Below are 20,323 nucleotides of genomic sequence, written 5' to 3' on the forward strand. Positions count from 1 at the left end.
GTGGAAACAGCTCTCTAAAAGCACGTTCAGATTGGCAGCTAAGACTCTGATGGCATCAGTCTGATAGCACCCAGCCTGTCTGCAGGGGCTGCAAAGCACCTCCTTGTACCAATCAATTCAGCATCACAGCTGCTATCCACTTCATAAATCAGTCCTGTAATTCTATCCTGTATTAGTGCACTTGGAGAGGGAAGTGTGCTACAACCCTTCTGAACTTAAACTTCAGTGAAAAGACAGAAAACAACTCAAGGTACAAACCATGGCTGTGGAAAAAAACTAAATCCAAAAAAACCCCCAAACCAGACCAAGTGATGCACAGCAATTTCACTTCCCCACTTTCAATCCTGTTGCAGTTGCTGCCACTGGTTTGCTCCGGATATCACCGGGAAGCAAGGACAGCAGGGAGGACTGCTGTACTGGGGTTGGCTTTATTTCCACATGGAACCACACAATGTCCTGAGCTGGAAGGGACTGACAAGGATCACTGAGTCCAGCTCCTGGCTCTGCACAGGACACCCCAACAATCCCACCCTGAGCCTGAGCCATTGCCCCAACGCTCCTGGAGCTCTGGCAGCCCTGGCACCACGAGCATTCCCTGGGAGCCTGGGCACTGCCTGAGCACCCTCTGGGGGAAGAGCCTGATCTCCACCTAAACCTGCCCTAACACAGCTCCAGCCGTTCCCTCGGGTCCTGTCACAGAGAACAGAGACCAGAGCTGCCCCTCAGGAGGAACTGCAGTTCACAGTGAGCTCTGACCTCAGTCTCCCCTTCTCTCCTGCAGTAATATTTCTGAAGATGCCCTGGAATAAGACTGAAGGTGGCATATTGCCCCATCTACCTTTAGTTCAGTGCCCGTTTAGAACAACATGTCCTGTGCAGTCAGTCTATGGATAGGGTTCCTCAAAAGGCAGCTCATAAGATTTTATTTACATTTTTAGATCCTAAGCAGGGTTTAATTTCAAAATCCCATACCTGAAAAGTTTGGGTTCAGTTTACTCTATGTGTCCAGGAATATCTCAAACAGTATTCAACGCCAGCAATGTTTTAAGATATTTTACTGTATAATCAGTAGGACCTTTGCTACCAAGATCAGGATGAGATGACACATAATATATTTCATATTACATATATCAAAACTACTTAGTACAACTATTTTACCCTGCTGACCTGTTCTCTTTTCTCCTTAACTCCACTACTTAAATAGAATACCATATATTAAGGAACATAAGTGACATGCACAATAATTACTTTGACTCCACATCTCAGAGATCATAGAGCTTTACCTACCCCACATATGTTTTACACATACTATGTACAGAAGTAGCTGCCAAAAGAAAATCCAAAATTTCAAAACTTACCATTCCTACTATTTTCACTCCTCGCAGAAGTTACAGCAACACACAACTCACCAGGGCCAAACTTTTCCTGAGTTTGTTTTTAAAGATTTAATAATGAACATGTACAACTTATAAAAAAATCTTATAAAAGGACTTGAAGTCATTAGAGGAGAACCTCTGCTGAAATGTGAGTCAGTCATGAGAAAGGGAAAAATATGTGTGTGTATATATTTTACCCCATTAAAATCATAGCTATTTGGTGCTTCTTTAATTTAACTGGAGATTAAAGGGAAAGCATCTCATGCCAAGTCACAGTCCTGACCTGCCGTTAATCTTCAGCAGATCAACAGCCCAGCCTGTAAAAGGGCTTCCAACACTCACTTTGGCCATCAGGCATGGCACCTTTTAACTGTTCTTAGAACATGTTTCAATTAGGAGAATTTAAAAACTTTCCACAATGCTTTCTTACCTCAAAATGGGTGCTTTTTCTTCTTCAGATATGACAGTTACCACAGAGATCATCCATAGTGGTTTATCTCCTCCTTTAGCATTGATGGTAGTGGCCTTCATCCACCTACTTTCATATTTTCAGTGTGTTACAAGACACTAAGGAAACATCAATTTCAGTTGTGTCTATAGAATCCTGTTAATCTCCCTAAACCTGAACAGAAAGATTTCCTTCAGTGAATGACAGAAGTTGATTTATTATTTATTGAACTTACTACAGAAACACAAGACAGCCTTGATGCCCAGAGAGCCCCACAAAGCCTAACCATGAAGGGCTCAGGCTTCTGCAAATTTATAGCTTTAAATCAATACAAAATGTATGAAAAATTCAAGTGCAAACAAAAATCAATAGACACACACATGGTTGTCTCCTACAGAATTTCTTCTTCAAATCCACAGGTAAAAAGCAAGGAACTCTATGGACAGAGGCTGAGAGAGCTGGGATTTGTTCAGCCTGGAGAAAGCTCCAGGAAGAAATTCCAGCACCTTGCAGTACCTAAAACAGCTCCAAGAGAGCTGGAGAGAGACTTTGGACAAGGACGTGAAATGACAGTACAAGGGGGAATGCTGTCCCACTGACTGCAGGCAGGGTTAGATGGGATATTGGGGAGAAATTGTTCCCTGTGAGGGTGTAAGGTCCTGGCACAGGGTGCCCAGAGCAGCTATGGCTACCCCTGGATCCCGGAAGTGTCCAAGGCCAGGCTGGATGGGGCTTGGAACAACCTGGGACAGTGGGAGGTGCCTCTGCCCTTGGCAAAGTGGAGAACAGACGGATGAAGTTACATCAACCTACAAGGAAAAGGGAAAGCACTCCCTCCATGTTCCCTGAGAACCTCCAGCCCAGCCAATCTCACTGGCACTGCAGAAACTCATGTAAAACCTGTCTTACCACAGGACACTGCTTGAGGAGCCCAGGTCTCCAACTACACAGTGTGAGTCACCAAACCCTCACGTCTGCACTCATGCTTCAGTCCCACCTGCCCTGGGATTTCCCACTGGAAATCAGTGGGATTTAGACAGTGGGAATACAGCAAAGGATGCCTCCTCCAGCACCACATCCTACCTAATTGCACATCTTGCACTGCAAGCAAGCAAAGCTCAGGCACAGAAGCCTCTCTGATGCCTCAACCAGCTTTGATCTGATAACACAATTTCCACATTGTGATTTCTTGTCTTTCCATATCACATGACAAATTCCCATAAGTGCTGAATAGAGAAATTAAGATCACATTTAAACTCCATCACTTTTAACACACAATACCCTTTTTCATCAGCCTCAGTGAGGATGATTTAGGCATATTTATAGTAACATTAACCACATTTCTTCTGTAGGGCAGTATTATTCTCAGAATAGACAACTGAATACCAGTTGCCATCCAAACTGTCATTAAAATATGCTTCCAAACCTCCAAATTCCTATGTAAATAGAGTCATCATCAGAACATCTTTAGACCATATAAATAATTTGCCCTAATTAATTGATAGGAAAACTGAACCAAGGGGATTAAATTATGAACTGCATTGATTCCTGAAGTCTGTTGTCATCTGTTCTCAAGGGTACAGTAAAGTTAGAGGCTATAAAGTCATTTCAGCTTTTCCAGCCAGACCACACATTCCTGTTTCTACCAGAAATTCAAATCCCCATCCTCTCACATTCCAACATCAAACTTGCATAGAAATTGTTATTGTACCATTCACATAAGGCAATTCTGCTGGTACTGACATTTGCCTGCTGTCCCAGAAAGTGTTATCAGCTCAGGTACTGAGAGAAGCTGAAAGTGATCCACAAATTACTGGTTTAACATGCTTTCAGTAGCACTAGAGTTTTCTTTGGGCTCATCAGATAAATTCAGATAAAACAAGTTAACAGACTATCAGAGTATCCACAAGAAAATTTTAAATTCCAGTAATATTAATATGGATGTTTCAGAAAAAGTGTGCATAGGCGGGAGGTCAAATCCTGGTTTTGACTTTGAACCACACCAACACCTCCTCAAAAAGATTCATCCTCCAGAAGTTGAATGAGGGCATACTTAAACACCCATTACTATTCCCAAAATGAAAACCAGTAACTTTAAAGAGTCACTGCAACCTGTGCTTGTGAGAAAGACACTGACTGACCCAAATTTATAGACTGCCTGTTCTGTGTTTCAGTGTAATAAATCAATCCCTTAACTAAAGTGCACTGACACACTGTCAAACAAGGAGGCAGCAACTATACATAAATGCAAATGCAGAGTGTGTCTTGAACAACAATACATTTCAACTTTTTCAACAAAACTAAAAGCAACTCACCCAACAATTCTGCCTGTTCCTGATCTCCCCTTGAAAAAAATTAAAATTAAAATAACCAGTGACCTCAAAACTAATTATTTCTCACTATATTATTTGGAATTCAGTACTTCTCTTCCAGCAAGCCAGCAACATCAATCTATGCTCACAATTTGGATACAGCAGTATACTTTTTTCTAGCAGCACTAAAATCCTTAATAGGAAACAATGCTGGAGTTTTCCCTGGTTTTTGGGCATTTTTTTCTTGTAGCACTGGCCAGCCCAGTCAGCACTTCAGTTCCACACTACTCTGCAGCTCGGGTCTTGCAAAGGCTGGAAATTCTGCAGCGTCACCTTTGATGATTTCACACAAGATCCAAGTATGTAGCAAGCAGACACTAAGAGACCTAAGCTCTGAAATCACTCTAAAACTCAAGTGACACTTTCCACTCTGGATTAACAGGAGATTGACTGTGTAAATTAATCATTAAGAAGACAGGTGCACAACTCTGGTAGGAAACATGTTGCACCTTGCTGCAAAAAACCTTCACAAAACCACCCTGAAAAGCTTCTTTTAGAGGAACTCAAACATGTTCTTGATCATAACAAGCAATGAAATCTAAAAGCTGTGCTCATGGTAAACCTGAATCATGGATTTTCCCTAGATAGTGTAATTATATTCAAAATATCTGGAAGCAGTGACATGACACCAACATGTAGAAAACGACTAAACTGTGGCAGGAAAGAGATGATGACACAAGCACAAAGAAACTGAGGGGGAAAACTAAAAAAAAACCAAAAAACAAACCCCACAAAACAAAACAACCACCAAAAACCAAAACCAGAAACCAAAACAAACAAACAAACAAAAAAAAAAAAACTAAAGCCACTCAATGCACAGCTAATCCACTGCAGGAGTAATTTTTTTTCATTGCAATGACTGAAAACTAAATAGCTTTTAATCCCAAAGTAATTGAAGACATTCCTTCCCTTTGCCATGAAAAAATATTAAACCCAACCTAAGTTTTCTGAATGGAAAAATACCTCTCACTTTCTGTATTTGAGTTTATAAAAGGAGTTTACAAAAAAATGCTAATTCATCTGCGCCAAGCTTCTTATCCTTTGAGTAGACAAGCACCACCTTGGAGACAGATATTAAATTTTCAAGCAATACAAACACTAATAAGAAAGTCTTCCAAAGAGTGTTTTCCTAGCACAACTTTTTTTTTTCCTTTCAGCTTATAGAAACTAGCAAAAAAAAAAAAAAAAAAAAGGTTTCCGAGAATCAGGAAACAGAGGGCAAAGGCAAATAATAGAAAATCTGGGATTTTCACAGCTGTATTTGTACATCCTGCATAAAGCTGAGCAGCACTGTCTCGTGGTAAAGGTCATTACAGATAATTTTCACCCCAAAGATGATGTGCAACACCCTGTACCTACACGAAGCAACAACCTCCTATTTAAATTTTTGCAACACGCACTGAGCACACCCAAGCTAAGTTTGTGTACAACAGCGCTTTCACCTCTGCAGCTGTGAGCCCAGCAGGCACAGCAGGGAATAAAAGGTAGTTTACACACTAGAAAACCCTTGGCTGGAATGCCCAGACCACCTCTGTCAGCATGGCGTCCCTTAAACCAGCTTAATTCCACTTCTGCATTTTCAGGAAACTGAAAATTCTGAATCTGGTGATACTGCGGGAAACTTGTTTCAGCAAGTGAAGCCACAACCAGGACCAGGAATATTTTCCAGATCCTGGGGTATCCAGGAAGTACTTCAAACAATCTGTTCTGATCAGCTGCCCCTCTTTAGCAGGAATATTGCTCAATTCATCAGTAAAACATTTATATTATTCTTCATCATGCAAGATGCACTAAGACACTTATTATCAGCCCAAAACAGAATCCATTTTCTTTCAATTATTCTCCAAATCCCCCACTATGCCAATGTCCCAAATTTAGGTTATCAGATTGCTACATAAAGCTTGTTCTGTGTGCAATTAAGGGCTCTTAACAACCCTAATGATGTCACAACTCCGCAATAAGGACAGAGCCCTTACATTCTGAATATCCCAAGCCTTTCCCATTCAAGCCCAATCCATGCCTGGAATCATCTGTATGCAGCACACATCCACCAAAACCCTGCAAGCAACCTGCCTCTCTATCAAATAAATATTTATTTTAAGCAAAAGGAGGAAAAGTGACAGTCTCAAGTAGATCTAAAGGAACTACTGTGAGGATCAGCCACGAACAAAGCAAGGGAACAAAAGCAGGAAACAAAAAGCAAACATCCTTACTGCTCCAGTGTTTCGGTGACTAAATGAGTATTTCATTCAAAACTGTGCACAAAAGCAAATTATCGTCTCTGTTCACTGCTGTAAAATTGATCACCAAATATTCCAGCCCAGCTTCCAAAATGCTGCAGTGGTTTAATGGGCAGATGTGAGCATGTGGCTGTGCAAAAGCAAAGCACTGCTGTAGTCCTTCTTATAGTGAGTTCCAGTTTGGAGCAGCTCCCTCCTCCCCCAAAACTACTTCACTTGGGCCTGTTTTACTCTGTTTATTCACTATGCTTTAGAAGATGTGATTTAAAAGCTCCTACTTGCAGGGAGTATTTTGAGTGCAGGAAAAAAAGAAGCAAAGCTCTATCTGGTCAAGAAGGTAATTCTAAGTGTTCTGCTTAGAACTTCAAATCAGAAAAAAATTCTTCAAGGAAACCATTCAAGAAAAGAGGACCCAAGGGTATCCTAAATTAATACAGTAAGACAACAGCTTGGTCAGCAGCAGCATTACTGCTAAATATAATAAAAATCCTACTAAGTACAGGATTTTCAGCATGGATTTCATAAACATGTTAGGTGTAGGAAGCTCAGAGTTTGAAATTTGATTGCTCACAAAAGTTTCAGAGGAACAAGCCAGGAAAGTCAAATCCATCACATACATTTCAAATATTATTTAAATTTATCAGAACACGGGATAAAAGGATCACTGGTCCTAGATTTTTTTAATTAAAGAAAACAACTATTTTCTGTGAAAACAGTGCTAATTTCAGTCATTTTTTAGTATTTCAATATAAGTTATTTATGTTAAATGTAAATTGATGAAGATGGTAACAAACCCTGGTTGGACCTGAGCTTATTTTATTGGTTTCCAAGGGAAGCTGTGGCTGCCCCATTCCTGGAAGTGCTCAAGATCAGGCTGGACAGGGCTTGGAGCAACCTGGTCCAACAGAAGGTGTCCCTGCCCACGGCAGGGGGTTAGAATGAGAAGAGCCTTAAGGTTCCTTCCAACCCAAACCATTCTGTGATTACTTTGCATCCAAAACGAAAGGAACAATAGAGACTGAAATACTGGAAAAATCTAGAGCAGTGTCAGACAAGTGCTAAGGGACTCGGGCAGGTATTCCCTGATCTTTACAGAAACAGAGAAATGACGCAAATGGTGACTGCTGCAGATAAGGAGGCGTTTAGTCCAAGTCAGTGATATGCTCCTGGATTTGGCAGGCACAGGAATGTTATCCTTCATCTGCTCTGTTCCACGAGGTCTCATGCTCGCTCAGACGTGCTCAGCAGGAAGACAGGAACAGGACAGGACTTCTCTCTCTCACACATGGAGTGTTCAGTAATTCCAACCACTAAAGCTCCAACAGGCAAGGCACTGGATGTTTGTGAGGCAGAGATGATGGGGAGGATCCAGCACGAGCTGTTTTGTCTGACTGCTCTGAATTTTCCACTACTGCCTCCTTACTATAAAGCACTCTGAAAATAAGCAGTGAGCTTACTGCAAACATTAACAAAACCTCCCGCAAGTCAAATATTTATGCTGCTCGTTCAGTGCACGGCAAAAACTGCAGAACAACTCAGATATTTCAAAAATACTGAATTATTTCACAGGTGAAGTTTAGCTCTTAAAAGAGCCCTAGTAAAATATCAGATTGTCCAATAAAACAGTGAGAGGAGCAATAACAGAGAATTCACATTAAATATTACCCACGAACTTCTCAATGAACAGATCATTTAAACAGAATCATGGAATGGTCTGGGTGGGAAAGGACCCCGAAGACCTCCTTGACCTTCCACTGGACCAGGTTGCTCCAAGCCACAAAATAGATAATATTTATATATTATACACAGGTATGGATAGACAGAAATATAGATATGCATTCATAAGGATATCCACACATACCTCCAAGAACTAAATAAAAACATATATTTGTTCTTTTTTTCCTCAGTGCATCATTAAAATTGATGATGTTTAAGTATTCCCTACTCAAATAGCTTCTTCTTTTTTACTAGGGCACAGTGTTTGAGCAAGTCTTTCATTAAGCAGCAAGGAAGAGAAAATCATTTTAAAGCACAATAATACCCTAATGAAAAGGGAGGAACAGAATGGGGATCAGGCACAAATGCAGGCCCCAGATCCAATTTGAGCACTTAAACTGATTTGACTCAAATTGCCAACATCCTTGCATCTATTAAGCATCTTCCTGACCTTCTTAAATCTACAAATGCCTCAGGTAGCTTCCTAAAGACAACAGCTTGTATTTAAGCTTTTGACCAAAAGTTCTTATTTATTTAACAAAGAGAATTGTGATGGTTCTTTTCCAGCTCACACCTATCTCAGGCAGTGATTTACACAAACCTAGAGTTAATTCCTCTTCACTGTAATATTCTTTGGCCAAGCACACTCTACTACCACCAAGTCCTTCATAACATTTAATCAGCAACACGTAACTGGTCCCATTGTATTACTAAAAAGGGAGTTCAAAGGATACACGATACACTCTAATCTGTTTTTTACTCCCCAACTGTCAGGTTGCATGGCTAACCCCTGCTTAGTATTTGCCATCTCCCACCACAATAAGAGTATTATCATGAAAGGAGCACTAGTGCCTTTACACACAAAATCCATATTCCTGGAATAATTTGGTATTTTATTACATCATCAAAATATTATTTTCAGCTACCATCAAACATCAAACTGCCCATCAGTGAGCCTACACACACAATCCACATGCACTACCTGTTGAAGAAGTCAATCATTATCCTGAATTTGTTAATCCAACCCTTTACAATCTCAGGACAATAAATGGAAGTGAACCAGAGGTCATTTCTTGCTCTGTGCTTTACTTGCCTTGTCTGGTGAGGAGGGGCTGGGGGAACTGGGAGGGCTCAGCCTGGAAAAACTCAAGGTCAGAATGAGAAGAGCTCATTCTCATTCACTCCCTAAAACTACCAGACAGAAGGGTGCAGCCAGGGGGAGTCAGGCTCCGCTCCCAGGGAACAAGAGACAGGACCAAGAGGAAATGGCCTCAAGTTGCACTTTTGGTGCGGGGTTAGACGGGATACTGGGGAAAATGTCTGCATGGAAGGGTTGGTCAGGCACTGGAACAGACTGCCCAGGAAAGTGGCTGAGTTCCTATCCCTGGAAGTGCTCAAAAACACGTAGGTATGGTTAGTGGTGGTCTTGGCAGTGCTGGGGGCAGCTAGACTGGATCATCTTAGAGGGCTTTTCCACCTTGAATTCCATCTGCTATTCAGGCAGCTGGCTGACAACTCAGTTTGGGCAGGATGAGAGGTTGTGTCACTGAGCTGTAGACAGTGCTTTGAACAGTCTGTTAACAAAGTGTGCAGCCTCTTTTTGATTGTACAATAATCAATGCTGCCAATTTCGCTCTCAAGTTTGAAGCTCCCACTGCTCCAAATGCTATCTCAGGATGCTCCTGCAGCTCTGTGACTAGGGAATTTCTCATCCCTCCCAGCAGCAGCTCCTCTCCTGCCCATATCATGGCAGCTCGAAGCCCACAGCAGCCTCCAGCCAGCCCAGAGCCCTCTGGAGGTTTATACTGAAATAGAAGACACAAGCACATCAGGCACATTCTGTGTTTTCTGTTTCAGCTTCTGTTAATACCAAGATGTTTATCTTTGAACAACTAAAGTGGCTGGTTCTTAGAAAAAAGTCACCTGAAGTCCTCCTAAATCAGCCTTCCACCTGTAAAAAGAATCACTGATCTGGGGTGTGTTACTCATACATCTAATTGCAGTCTAAAAAAAAAGATTTCCCAGGGAAAAAGGGAAATGGAATATTAGAAGACTGCAACTCAATGCTACAATGTTCATCCTTCACTGTGAACACAAGAAGATGTGAGAGATTAGTAGGTTGGTGAAGCACAAGGTGTAACTTTACAGTGTAAATGCAAACAGTCAAGGCCACAAATACAGTCATCATATCCATCTAGATAAGACAGGATGATTAACATGCCAAATTTAATTACATCTCTCAGTCCAGCAGATAAGCACATAGAATACACTGCACTTAGAAAATAATTTTCACCTGCCCTTCTACTTCCCATTTGTACCTACGGCATCTAATAACACATGAAGTCCTTTAAAGCCAAACTCTTGACAACCGTCAACCAAACAAAAACGTCCTGCAGAACCAATTCTACAGGAGACAGAGCAAACTCAAGGCATGTGAAAGAAGAAACATGACTGCAAAACTATGACCATTGTTTACATTTCTCAGAGCTCCAAGTTTAAAAACATGACTAGAAATTCCAACTCCTTAATAAACTAATAAACAGACAAACCTACAGAGAAAAACATGTATTATATTTTCAGGCAACATTTTAGACTAGAATTATATGCAAGAAAGAAAAAAGAAGCTTTATCAAAACAGGTAAGAGGATAAAAGTTTGAGGTTCTATTAGCAGTAAATATATACCAATTCTTTTTTTTACTTGGCATTACTATTCGGAAAAGAAGTCTCTCAAATCCAGTCCCCTAAAAACCACAAATAGCCTAAGCTTCTCCAAGAGAGTAACAGGTATGAGGCTATTCCTTAAAGCACTCTCCCAGCTAAAAGAAAATGCTTTTCATGACAGCGGCAGAAAGACATTAAAAAGGCAGGTCTGGACTTCCAGGGTTTGCCTAGCCTGGAATTGTTTCTATACAAAACTCCTTTCAAACTGTTTGCAATACACATACATCTACAGATGGTCAATAAACATGAATAAAAAAATTAAAGTATTTTTCTTCCATGAGTTCAGGTTATATAGACAGTTACCCTCCTCTCAAATCAATAAGGAACATCATCGGAGGGTGTTTGGTACTTTCAGCAGCTCCCTAAGAAAGCAGTCACTGCCTAGGAAAATCATCCTTTTCTCATTTCCTTCTTTTCCAGGAATCAGCCCTGCCAGGGAATTCACCTAATGCATGCAGACACACATACTGGCTCTGCCACTGCCACAGCTGACGAATCCAAGGCAGGTAACCATCTTACAGAAATAAATCCTTGCCATAATACAGAAGCCAGGGAGCATCCTCAGCCTATTCCCATGAAGATTTCCATTTTCTCATCCAGTGGGATACACCTCAGACACACAACCCAACTGAGTAACTCAACACTAAAAGAACGGGCCCCAGCGCTGCAGAAAGGCACTTGCATCAGTATATAGCCCAAAAGTCACTGTCCTGTGCAGACACCCCTCATTCCCACACACAGTTGTTTGCACTTGGCCTGGACCAGTGCAGAGCCAGGGGATTCCATCCCCCTGCCCAGAGCCCTCCTTTAGCCTTTTTTTCCTCAAAAAAAAAAAATACTCTGAAGCAGCAGGACTCTCCCAATACCCTCTGTCCTGTTTAATTCCCTCCCACTGCCCAGTCTTGTCTCCCCACAAGCCCAGGAGCGTTTTCCCACCAGGCTGCTAATCCCACTGTCCCTCCCAAAAGCCAGCAGCATTACATCTCCAGACGATGAGCCTCCCAAATGCCAGCTACTCCCATAAGGATACTGCTTCTCTCCCCTGCACCTACTTCTCCTGAAATAACCTTTAACCAAAACCAGCACCTGCTGATCTGCGAAGAGGAGCTTCCTCAACCCCCCTCCAAACACCTCGAGAGTCTCCACACCACCCTAACGCCCACTTGCACGCCCTTCTCCTCCAACCTGTTCTAAGTGTGATCTAGTCCCATCCACACATTAGTCCTTCTCCCCGCCCAGGAACTGGCCCCACACCCACGCTTGTCCTCCTCTGTCCACCTGCTCCTCACTGCTTCCATCGGCTCCACATCCACACAAAAAGCCATCCCCATTCACCCACCATCCTTACACTTCCATTTATAAGTTCCTAACCCTGCTGCCAAAAAAATATCACCATACCCACTCCCCTCCAGCTTTACTTTCTGTCTGGATCTACTAAAACTTAAACCCAACATTTTCCTGGCTCTGCAATCCATCAAACCCAGATCCCCACTGATCCAGTGCCCTAAAACCACATCCCTGCTCCTACACAGCCCCTTAGAATCACAACTGATCACCAGTAACACCTGTGAAACCCCAGCCAACCAACATGAAAAATTCAGCCCCCTTAGAGGTGCCTCTCTGCATAACAAACATCCTGTACTCACCAATTGGGGCACTAAACATCCACATCCCATTGCTCTGAGAGCTCCCCCAGGAAGCCCAACCACTCACCTCCTCTGGGGAGAGCCAGACCAAGTCTTCCACACTGTCACCCCATCACCCTTCAAGCCTGTTTCTGCACACCCACCTTTCCCTCTGCATCCAAATCCCTTCTGTCCCCCTTCATGACTCCTGCCCATCCCTTTACACCCACATCCCCCTGAATCAGGCCCATGCTCACACCCTCACTGCCCAGAGACCCAGCCCCTACTGTCCCCTCAAGGTGCTCCTATCCTGCCCTAACACCTGCATCCTTACCATCACCTGCACCTGCCTCTTGCCTTTATCATCACCTGAGTGTCCCTCACCATTCCTTTGACCTGCCACTCACCCTTAGTGTCACTTCCATCTACCGCTCACCTTTCACCTCACCTGGTCCCGCCCCTCACCTTTACTGTCACCCGGCCCTTCCCCTTGCACCACGACCCTGCTACCCTCACTCCCCCCTGGACCCTCCTCAGCCTCCCACCCCCGTTTGAGTGCCCAAACCTGCTCCTCGTACCCACCCCCCTATTGCCCTCAAGTGCCCCTTAGGGCAACCTGACCCGGGCCCCCGAGCCACTGCCGTGTGTTCTCCTTCCTCCCTTGCCCTGTCCCTCCCGCCCATCGCTGATGTGGTTGCCACACTCTCTCCTCGGTACCCCAAACCGGCCCGATCGCCACGGTCCAAACGAACTCCCCACCCAAACCAGCCCCTCACTTGAACCAGACTTTCATCCCCGTACCCCAAACCTAACCCCTCACTCCTGAACCAGCCCCGAACCTCCAAACGAGTCCCGGACCAGCCCCGACCCCCCGTCCACACGGACCGCCCGCGTCCCCGCGCTTCGTGCCCCACCGCAGGGCACGTCCCCGCCCCTCGCCCCGCGGGGGCTCACCTGAAGCGCCCCCCGCAGTGCTGGCACTGGTCGCCCACCCAGCCAGGCTGGCACTCGCACTGCCCGGTGCCCGGCTGGCACCGCCCGCCGTTGGCGCACGGCTTGTCGCATTCCTTGGAGACCGCCACCTCCTCGCCGGCGGCGGCGGCGGGGCCCAGCACCAACAGCAGCAGCAGCGCCAGCAGCGGCGGCGGTGCCGGTGACCTCCCGCCCCGCCTGCCCGGTCCCCGCCGCGCCATCTGCGGCCGCTGCCGGGTCGGAGCGGGGCGGGCGGGGGGCGGCGGCACAACGCGGACCATCGGCCGCCGCGGGGCCTCCGCCGATCCCGCTACGGTGGCCGCGAGTGGGGGGGGAACCGGCAGGGCGGGGTCAGTGACGTCACGGCACGGCCATGGCGGCGGGGAGGGGGCGGATCAGGGACTCGCAGTCACAGGGCCCGTGCCGCTGATTACAGTCTCTAGTGTAGAAAGAGTGGAAGCAGTTCTATTCTGCTACAGCTGCAGAGCTCTTCACTTAGGGGTGAGTTTTTCATCTCAGCAAGGTTAACAAGCACAGTTTAAAGCACATGGCAATTCCCAAACCATGAAATGGCATTTCCCAGGAAATTAGTCGATTTAAAACTGAGCTGTAAAATTAAAGCCCCTTTACTGCTCCCCATTAGTTAAATATTACAGGTGAGAAAGCAGCAGCTGGCACAGATACAACACCAGCACTGCCCCTGTGAAAGGGGCAATAGGAGTAACAGAATCAGAAGCATTGGGGCAGGAAAAGCCCTCCAGGATCACCCAGTCCAACCTGTGACACCCCCACCTTGTCCAACAGCCCAGAGCACCGAGTGCCGCATCCAGGCCTTCCTTAGGCACCTCCAGGGATCGTGAAGGCTCCACCACCTCCCTGGGCAGCCCCTGCCAAGGCCTGACCACCCTTTCCAGGAAGGAATTCCTGCTGCTGTCCAAGCTGAACCTCCCCTGGCCCAGCCTGAGGCCGTTCCCTCTGCTCCTGTCCCTGTTCCCTGGAGCAGAGCCCGACCTCCCCGGCTGTGCCCTCCTGGCAGGAGCTGTGCAGAGCCACAAGGGCCCCCTGAGCCTCCTCTGCTCCAGGCTGAGCACCCTCAGCCACTCTTGGTGCTCCACAGCCTTCCTCAACTCTGTTCCTTTCCCTGGGCATGTTCCAGCCCCTCAGTGTCCATCCTGAACTGGGGGCTTGGGGCTGCCCTGCACCGGAGGTGCCCCAGCAGTGCCACACGGGGCACGGGCACTGCCCTGGGATGGAGCAGCCCATGCTGGGCTCCACATGGACAATGGACATGGGTTTGCTGGGGGTCTGTCCCACCAGCATCCCAGGGTGTCACCGTACCCCAGGTGAGCCCGAAAAGGTCTCCTCAGAGGTGGGGTTGTGTCCCCCTACATCGGGAATGCCCCCCCACATGCTGTGAGAGTGGGCCTGAGGCACAGGGAGACCTCGAGGCAAAGGGGAGGGAAAAGGAACTGTTCAAGGCTGAATGGGGCTCTGAGCCACTGGGGAAGCTAAACAGAAAGAAACTGTTCCCTGTGAGGTGTGAGGCCCGGGCACAGGTGCCCAGAGCAGCTGTGGCTGCCCCTTGATCCCTGGCAGTGTCTCAGGCCAGGCTGGACATTGGGGTAGCCTTTGCCTTTTCTGCTTGAGGCCTCAAGAAGGAGGATGAACTCTTGGGTTTTGTTTAAAACTGCTGAAGTGGGCTGACCTGGTATTCAAAGGCAACCAAAACAAAAAAGGTGTGAGTGTTGAGAAATAGGTTGCAAATCCCTTGTAGGCTATACAGAAATGGAGGCACAGAGAGGCTATTTCTACATACATCTATATTCCTGAGACACAGACAGCCGCCAGCATGCCCTGAATCTGTGCATTCAGATACCCAGTCATTTCCCAAGGTGCTGCCAGAAAAGCCAGTCTGGCTCTGAGAGTCAGCCAGCTCAGGATACAGGCAGTGCATGACTGCTCTCTGGATTGTCACCGTGGTGGGGTGACCCTGGCTGGACACCGGGTGCCTCCTAAAACTGCTCTCACTCCCCTCCTCAGCTGGGCAGCGGAAGAAAATACAATGAAAGGCTCATAGCTAGGATAAGGGCAGGTAGAGATCAGTCACCAGTTACTGTCATGGGCAGAAGAGATTGAGGAAATCAGTTTAATTTATTAATTAACAATTCAATCAGAGCAGGGCAATGAGAAATCAACTCCAATCCTAAATCACTTTTCCCCCTACCCCTCCTTCCTTCCCAGGCACAATTTTCCTCATGCCTCTCTCCCTCCGCCTTCCAAGCGATGCAGGGGGACAGGGAATGGGGCTGACACATTGTCACTGCACTCCTTCCTCCTCAGGGGCTGGACTCCTCACACTCTGCCCCTCCTCCAGTGTGGGCTTCCCATGGGGGCACAGCCTCCTTTGGGCATCCCCCTGCTCTGCCATGGGTGTTCATGAGCTGCAGTGGGTCTGTGCACCCCCACGCCTCCATCAGACACCGAGAGAAGCTCCAGCACCTCCTCACCCCCAGATCAAAGCCTGGTAACCCAAATCCAGCACAGTCACACAGGTGCTGCCAGCACAAGTTGATCCCACCAAGTGATGCCAAAAGGTTCCAATCAGTGGAAGTGTTGCTGGTATGGCTCTAAAACCCCAGATGGATTAGCCAGATATAGCCAGCTCAGGGCTGGGGTTGGCATCTGCTGTCAAATCTTACCCCATCCTCTACTTTGTGTTTCCTCGCATCTGTTTGTGTTCACTTGCAGTTATCAGTGATAACAGTACTTCTATTTTCACAACATCTGCTCCCCCCTTTCTTGCCAAACATAGCTGTCTTTTGCACAAAAGACAGAAAGTAAAAACATTGGGTAAGGGTGCAAATAAACTTGGAGAAATTGTCCCCTCTTAGATATTGGTTGAATTTCTCTTCACTGGTGTTAAATTTAGCAAACTGCTTCTGTGCTCAACAGTTTACGTGGGTTTTTATCCAGCTAGGCAGATAAAGCTCAAGATGCCATCCATCCTTGGATCTCTCCCCACCCTTTTCCCCGTAGTAGTTCCTTAAAAGTCATAGAATCACAGAATCACAAAATGGTTTGGGTTGGAAGCGACCTCACAGCTCATCTCATTCTAACCCCCTGCCATGGGCAGGGATACCACCCCATAGAGCAGATTGCTCCAAGTCCTGTCCAAGCTAGTCTTGAACGCTTCCAGGGATAGGGCAGCCACAGCTTTTCTGTGCAGCCTGGGAAATTAGCAATTCAAAAGGTTTTTGCAGTTGGGGAATCAAAAGGTTTTCTACCAGATAGCTGGAATTTTTAGATTCGTGCAGTGGTTGATGGCTGCTTTTCATGAGGCAAACTTTAAATCACTTTAAAAAAGAGTTAAGAAGGGTCACCAGTAAATTAGAACTGGAAGAGAGAGTTCTGACAATAAAGCCACAGCCCACCCAACAGAGCATTCGTTCATCAGCTGCCTGTGGCGAATCTCAAATACTTGGGAGAAGAGTAACACCCGCGATGGTTGCACAAGAGAAGAAATCCTTTCCTAACCTTGTTAGTGATCACACTGTCCTCTCTGGCACTGTCTGTATTAAATCCTAGCTGCAGGAGATAATTATTGTTATATTAACTTTAATCTGTTTCATTTTAACATGCAAAAAATGTTCCAAAATTGTTTTGGTTTTTTGTTGTTGCTGTTTTGGTTTGGTTTTTTTTGTTTTGGTTGGGGTTGGGTTTTTTTGTTTGTTTTGTTGGGGTTTTTTTTAATTACTCACAGGCAACTTGCTGACATGAAATATCATTTGGAAGGAGAGGAGTTAGGTTAGTCCAGAGTTCTGACTTGGCTATTTTTATTTCAAAAGAAAAAAAATATTTCATAGATATACTAGAATGATTAAAACACCCTTTCCTGGCAACAGGCACAGCAGGACAATGGTGTTTTTGCAAACTACACCATTGGGAGGGGATTGCCTTGAGGGATGGAAGAGCCCTGTATATCACAGTTAAAAACATATCATCAGAGCAACACTCCAGTGCCTGACCTCTGCTCTCTGATGACTAGGGACAGGACCAAAGGGAATAGCTGAACCTGTGTAATGGAAGGTTTAGGTGAATATTAGGAAAAGATTCTTCCCCCAGAGGTTGGTCAGATACTGACAGGCCTCCCAGGGTTTGTGGAGGCCCCAGGGCTGCCAAGCTCCAGAAGCATTTGGACAATGCTCTCAGGCACATAGTGGGGTGTGTGGGGTGTCCTGCACAGAGCCAGGAGTTGGACTCAATGATCCTTTCCCACTCAGGCTACTCTATGATATTTTATGAGTCACACAACTTTATGCAATATGTGAAATAAACAACCAATTCAACAGCCATTTCCATGGACATTGATTTTAGACAACTATAAACAAGCAAGTACCCCCAGCACTGAATTAGGGCTGGAATGAGGAGTTAGACTCACCTCTGTTCACTCTTGCTGCCAGACATTTATGGCCCCATCTGTTGTCGTTATGTGTGCAGTTGAATCCATATTTACTCAGCACATATTTGCTCTGTATATAAGCCAAGTTACTACCCACTTCATATGCCCAATGACAGGATAGCCGGACATGCTAATTAATGAATTGGCCTCTGGGGTGAAATTATGTCTGCATTAAGAAGATTTACATTGATATTAATAAGGTCAGAACATCATTGCTGATGGCTGAGTCATGGCTGAGCTGGGTATCACAGGCATGTAAACACTGAATCTGCCCTAGGAGGCTGGTTCAATGGTATGTTTTTCAAAATAGATCAAGTCATGGTGATATCAGAGGTCAAAAATCACATGAAACCATAAGCATAATGCTGCATTGTACAAGGTTTTTATCTGCTGCTGAGATGAGCTCACGGGAGTCCTGAACTTCAGAAATAACTCCCTAGCCAAGGGCCTGGAATGAACTGTTTCCAATTATCTTGTAATCCAGCATCGCCATTTTTTTCTACTCCTCACCCAGCCTGCTATTTCCACCCATTACAACCTCTGCCCACATACCCAAATCCTCAGCACCTTGCACCCTGTCTCTTCTGTTGAAAGTTGTTCCATTTTCCCCAAAACTCCTCTTTCCTCACCTCTGAGTGTTTCACTTCCACAGCACTGATGAAGTCTGAATCCGAACACGGTCATGCCCAGACTAAAACGTATTCACTCAAAATGCTTGTTTGCTGCTTGTGGAAGCGTGTCAGGCAACCCTACACATAAAAACTGCCTTGTGGTCTTATCATAAAATCCCAGAACAGTTTAGGTTGAAAGGAACCTTGAAGACCATCTTGTTCCACCCCCTGCCATGGGCGGGACCACTGTCCCGGATTGCTCCAAGCCCTGTCCAACCTGGCCTTGAACACTCCCAGGGATGGGGCAAACAGCTTCTCTGGGCAACCTGTGCCAGGGCTCACCACCCTCGCAGGGAAGAATTTTTGCCAATATCGGCTCTAACCTGCCCTCTGGCAGTGGAAGTCATTCCAGACCCTTGTTCAAGGTTTCTCTCCAGCTCTCTGGTAACCCCTCTGGACCCTGGAAGGTGCTCAAGGGTCTCCCTGAAGCCTTCTCTTCTCCAGGCTGAACAGCCCCAATTCTTCCTTCAAAACACTCACTGGGTCATTTGAAGGACTTGTTGAATTTTTTTTTTTTTTTTTTACGCTCCAGATTTCCGGCAAACAACTCACCTTTGTTTTGGTTCCCTTGATCCTGTCCCAGACCTCACACTGGCACAATTCCCCCTCATATCAAAGAGCTTTTCCACCCAAGTTCCCGAGCTGATACAAATGTCAGAACAGCAGGAGTAAGCACAGAAACCCTCTATTTTCTACCCACCCAATTGGAAATTCTGCTATGAGCATGTTTGACTATACAAATCCAATTATTAAGCACATTTAGGTATAAATTCAGAGTTTGCTAGAGGTCTAGTTTGATCTCTCTTTTTCCTTTATTTAGATTTGGATGGCCAAAAGTCCTTTGAAAAAGTGCTTAATAAGGGCAGAAATATAGTAACTCAAGTGCTGCCGGGAACAAAGGTCTGAGAGATTTGCAGGCACATTAATGATGAGTAGAAGAATAATAACTACATCTGCACAGTTGCTTTAGAATTTTAGGATAGGGGAAAGCTATTAATAAAACTTTGTTGAAGCACAGAAATTGGGAGACAAAATGAAGAACAGTGCACTCTTCCAAAGCTATTGAGGACACGGTGGTTAGTGAGACTGTGAAAACATCATGGGGACTTGGGTTATGTGCAGGGCCCTGGAAGAACTCTAACGATTACAAAAGTCAGGTGTTTAGTTTTCCATATAATTCAAAATAAACTGTATTTCATGGAGTCATCAAATGTTTTAACTTGGAAGGACCATTAAAGATCATATGCAGAATCAGAAAGGCTGCTGGATCCATCCAGGTTCAGCAAAAACTATCTCAGCAGCCAAGTTATTTGCAGTATATCTGCTCTGTCTCTTTCTCCTAGATTTTCTATTTGGTGGTCATATTTTGACAGCAATTCATGGAATTCATTTATCTCCATCTGATTTTAGGGGGAAGATGTGTAGGCTCTGAAGATGATCAGCAGCATTTGATGGCCTCAAGCTGGGTAACTATGAAACCAAGATATCTGTTTGGGGAAATGTTGATTTATATAGACCAGGTACTAAAGTTCGGGCCAGGCCTGGGAAGAAGTGTGGCTCCCAGCCCAGAGCCATAATCCCTGTAAAACCACTCCTCCAAAGTCCTGGCATATTTTGAGATAACCACCACCTTAACAACAAAAATCCAAGTATTGTATAAAGAACAAAGCAGGAAAAGGGAAAAAAGTGAAAAGACATGTGTGTCTTGGGAACAGAAAAATC

The 20,323-nt window shown here is 45.3% G+C and overlaps 1 protein-coding gene across 1 annotated transcript in view; it reads right to left on the bottom strand.

Moving 5' to 3' along the window:
- The window catches only part of ATRN (attractin), a 150,827-nt gene extending 137,063 nt beyond the window's left edge, over positions 1-13,764 (bottom strand). The window contains exon 1 of the mRNA XM_066548861.1: positions 13,454-13,764. Within this exon, the coding sequence (XP_066404958.1) occupies positions 13,454-13,752 (299 nt within the window). The 5' untranslated portion in view covers positions 13,753-13,764. The remainder of the gene's footprint in view (positions 1-13,453) is intronic.
- Between the last annotated feature and the right edge of the window lie 6,559 nt (positions 13,765-20,323).

This window comes from Molothrus aeneus, chromosome 4 (genome assembly GCF_037042795.1).
Source record: "Molothrus aeneus isolate 106 chromosome 4, BPBGC_Maene_1.0, whole genome shotgun sequence".
NCBI lineage: Eukaryota > Metazoa > Chordata > Aves > Passeriformes > Icteridae > Molothrus > Molothrus aeneus.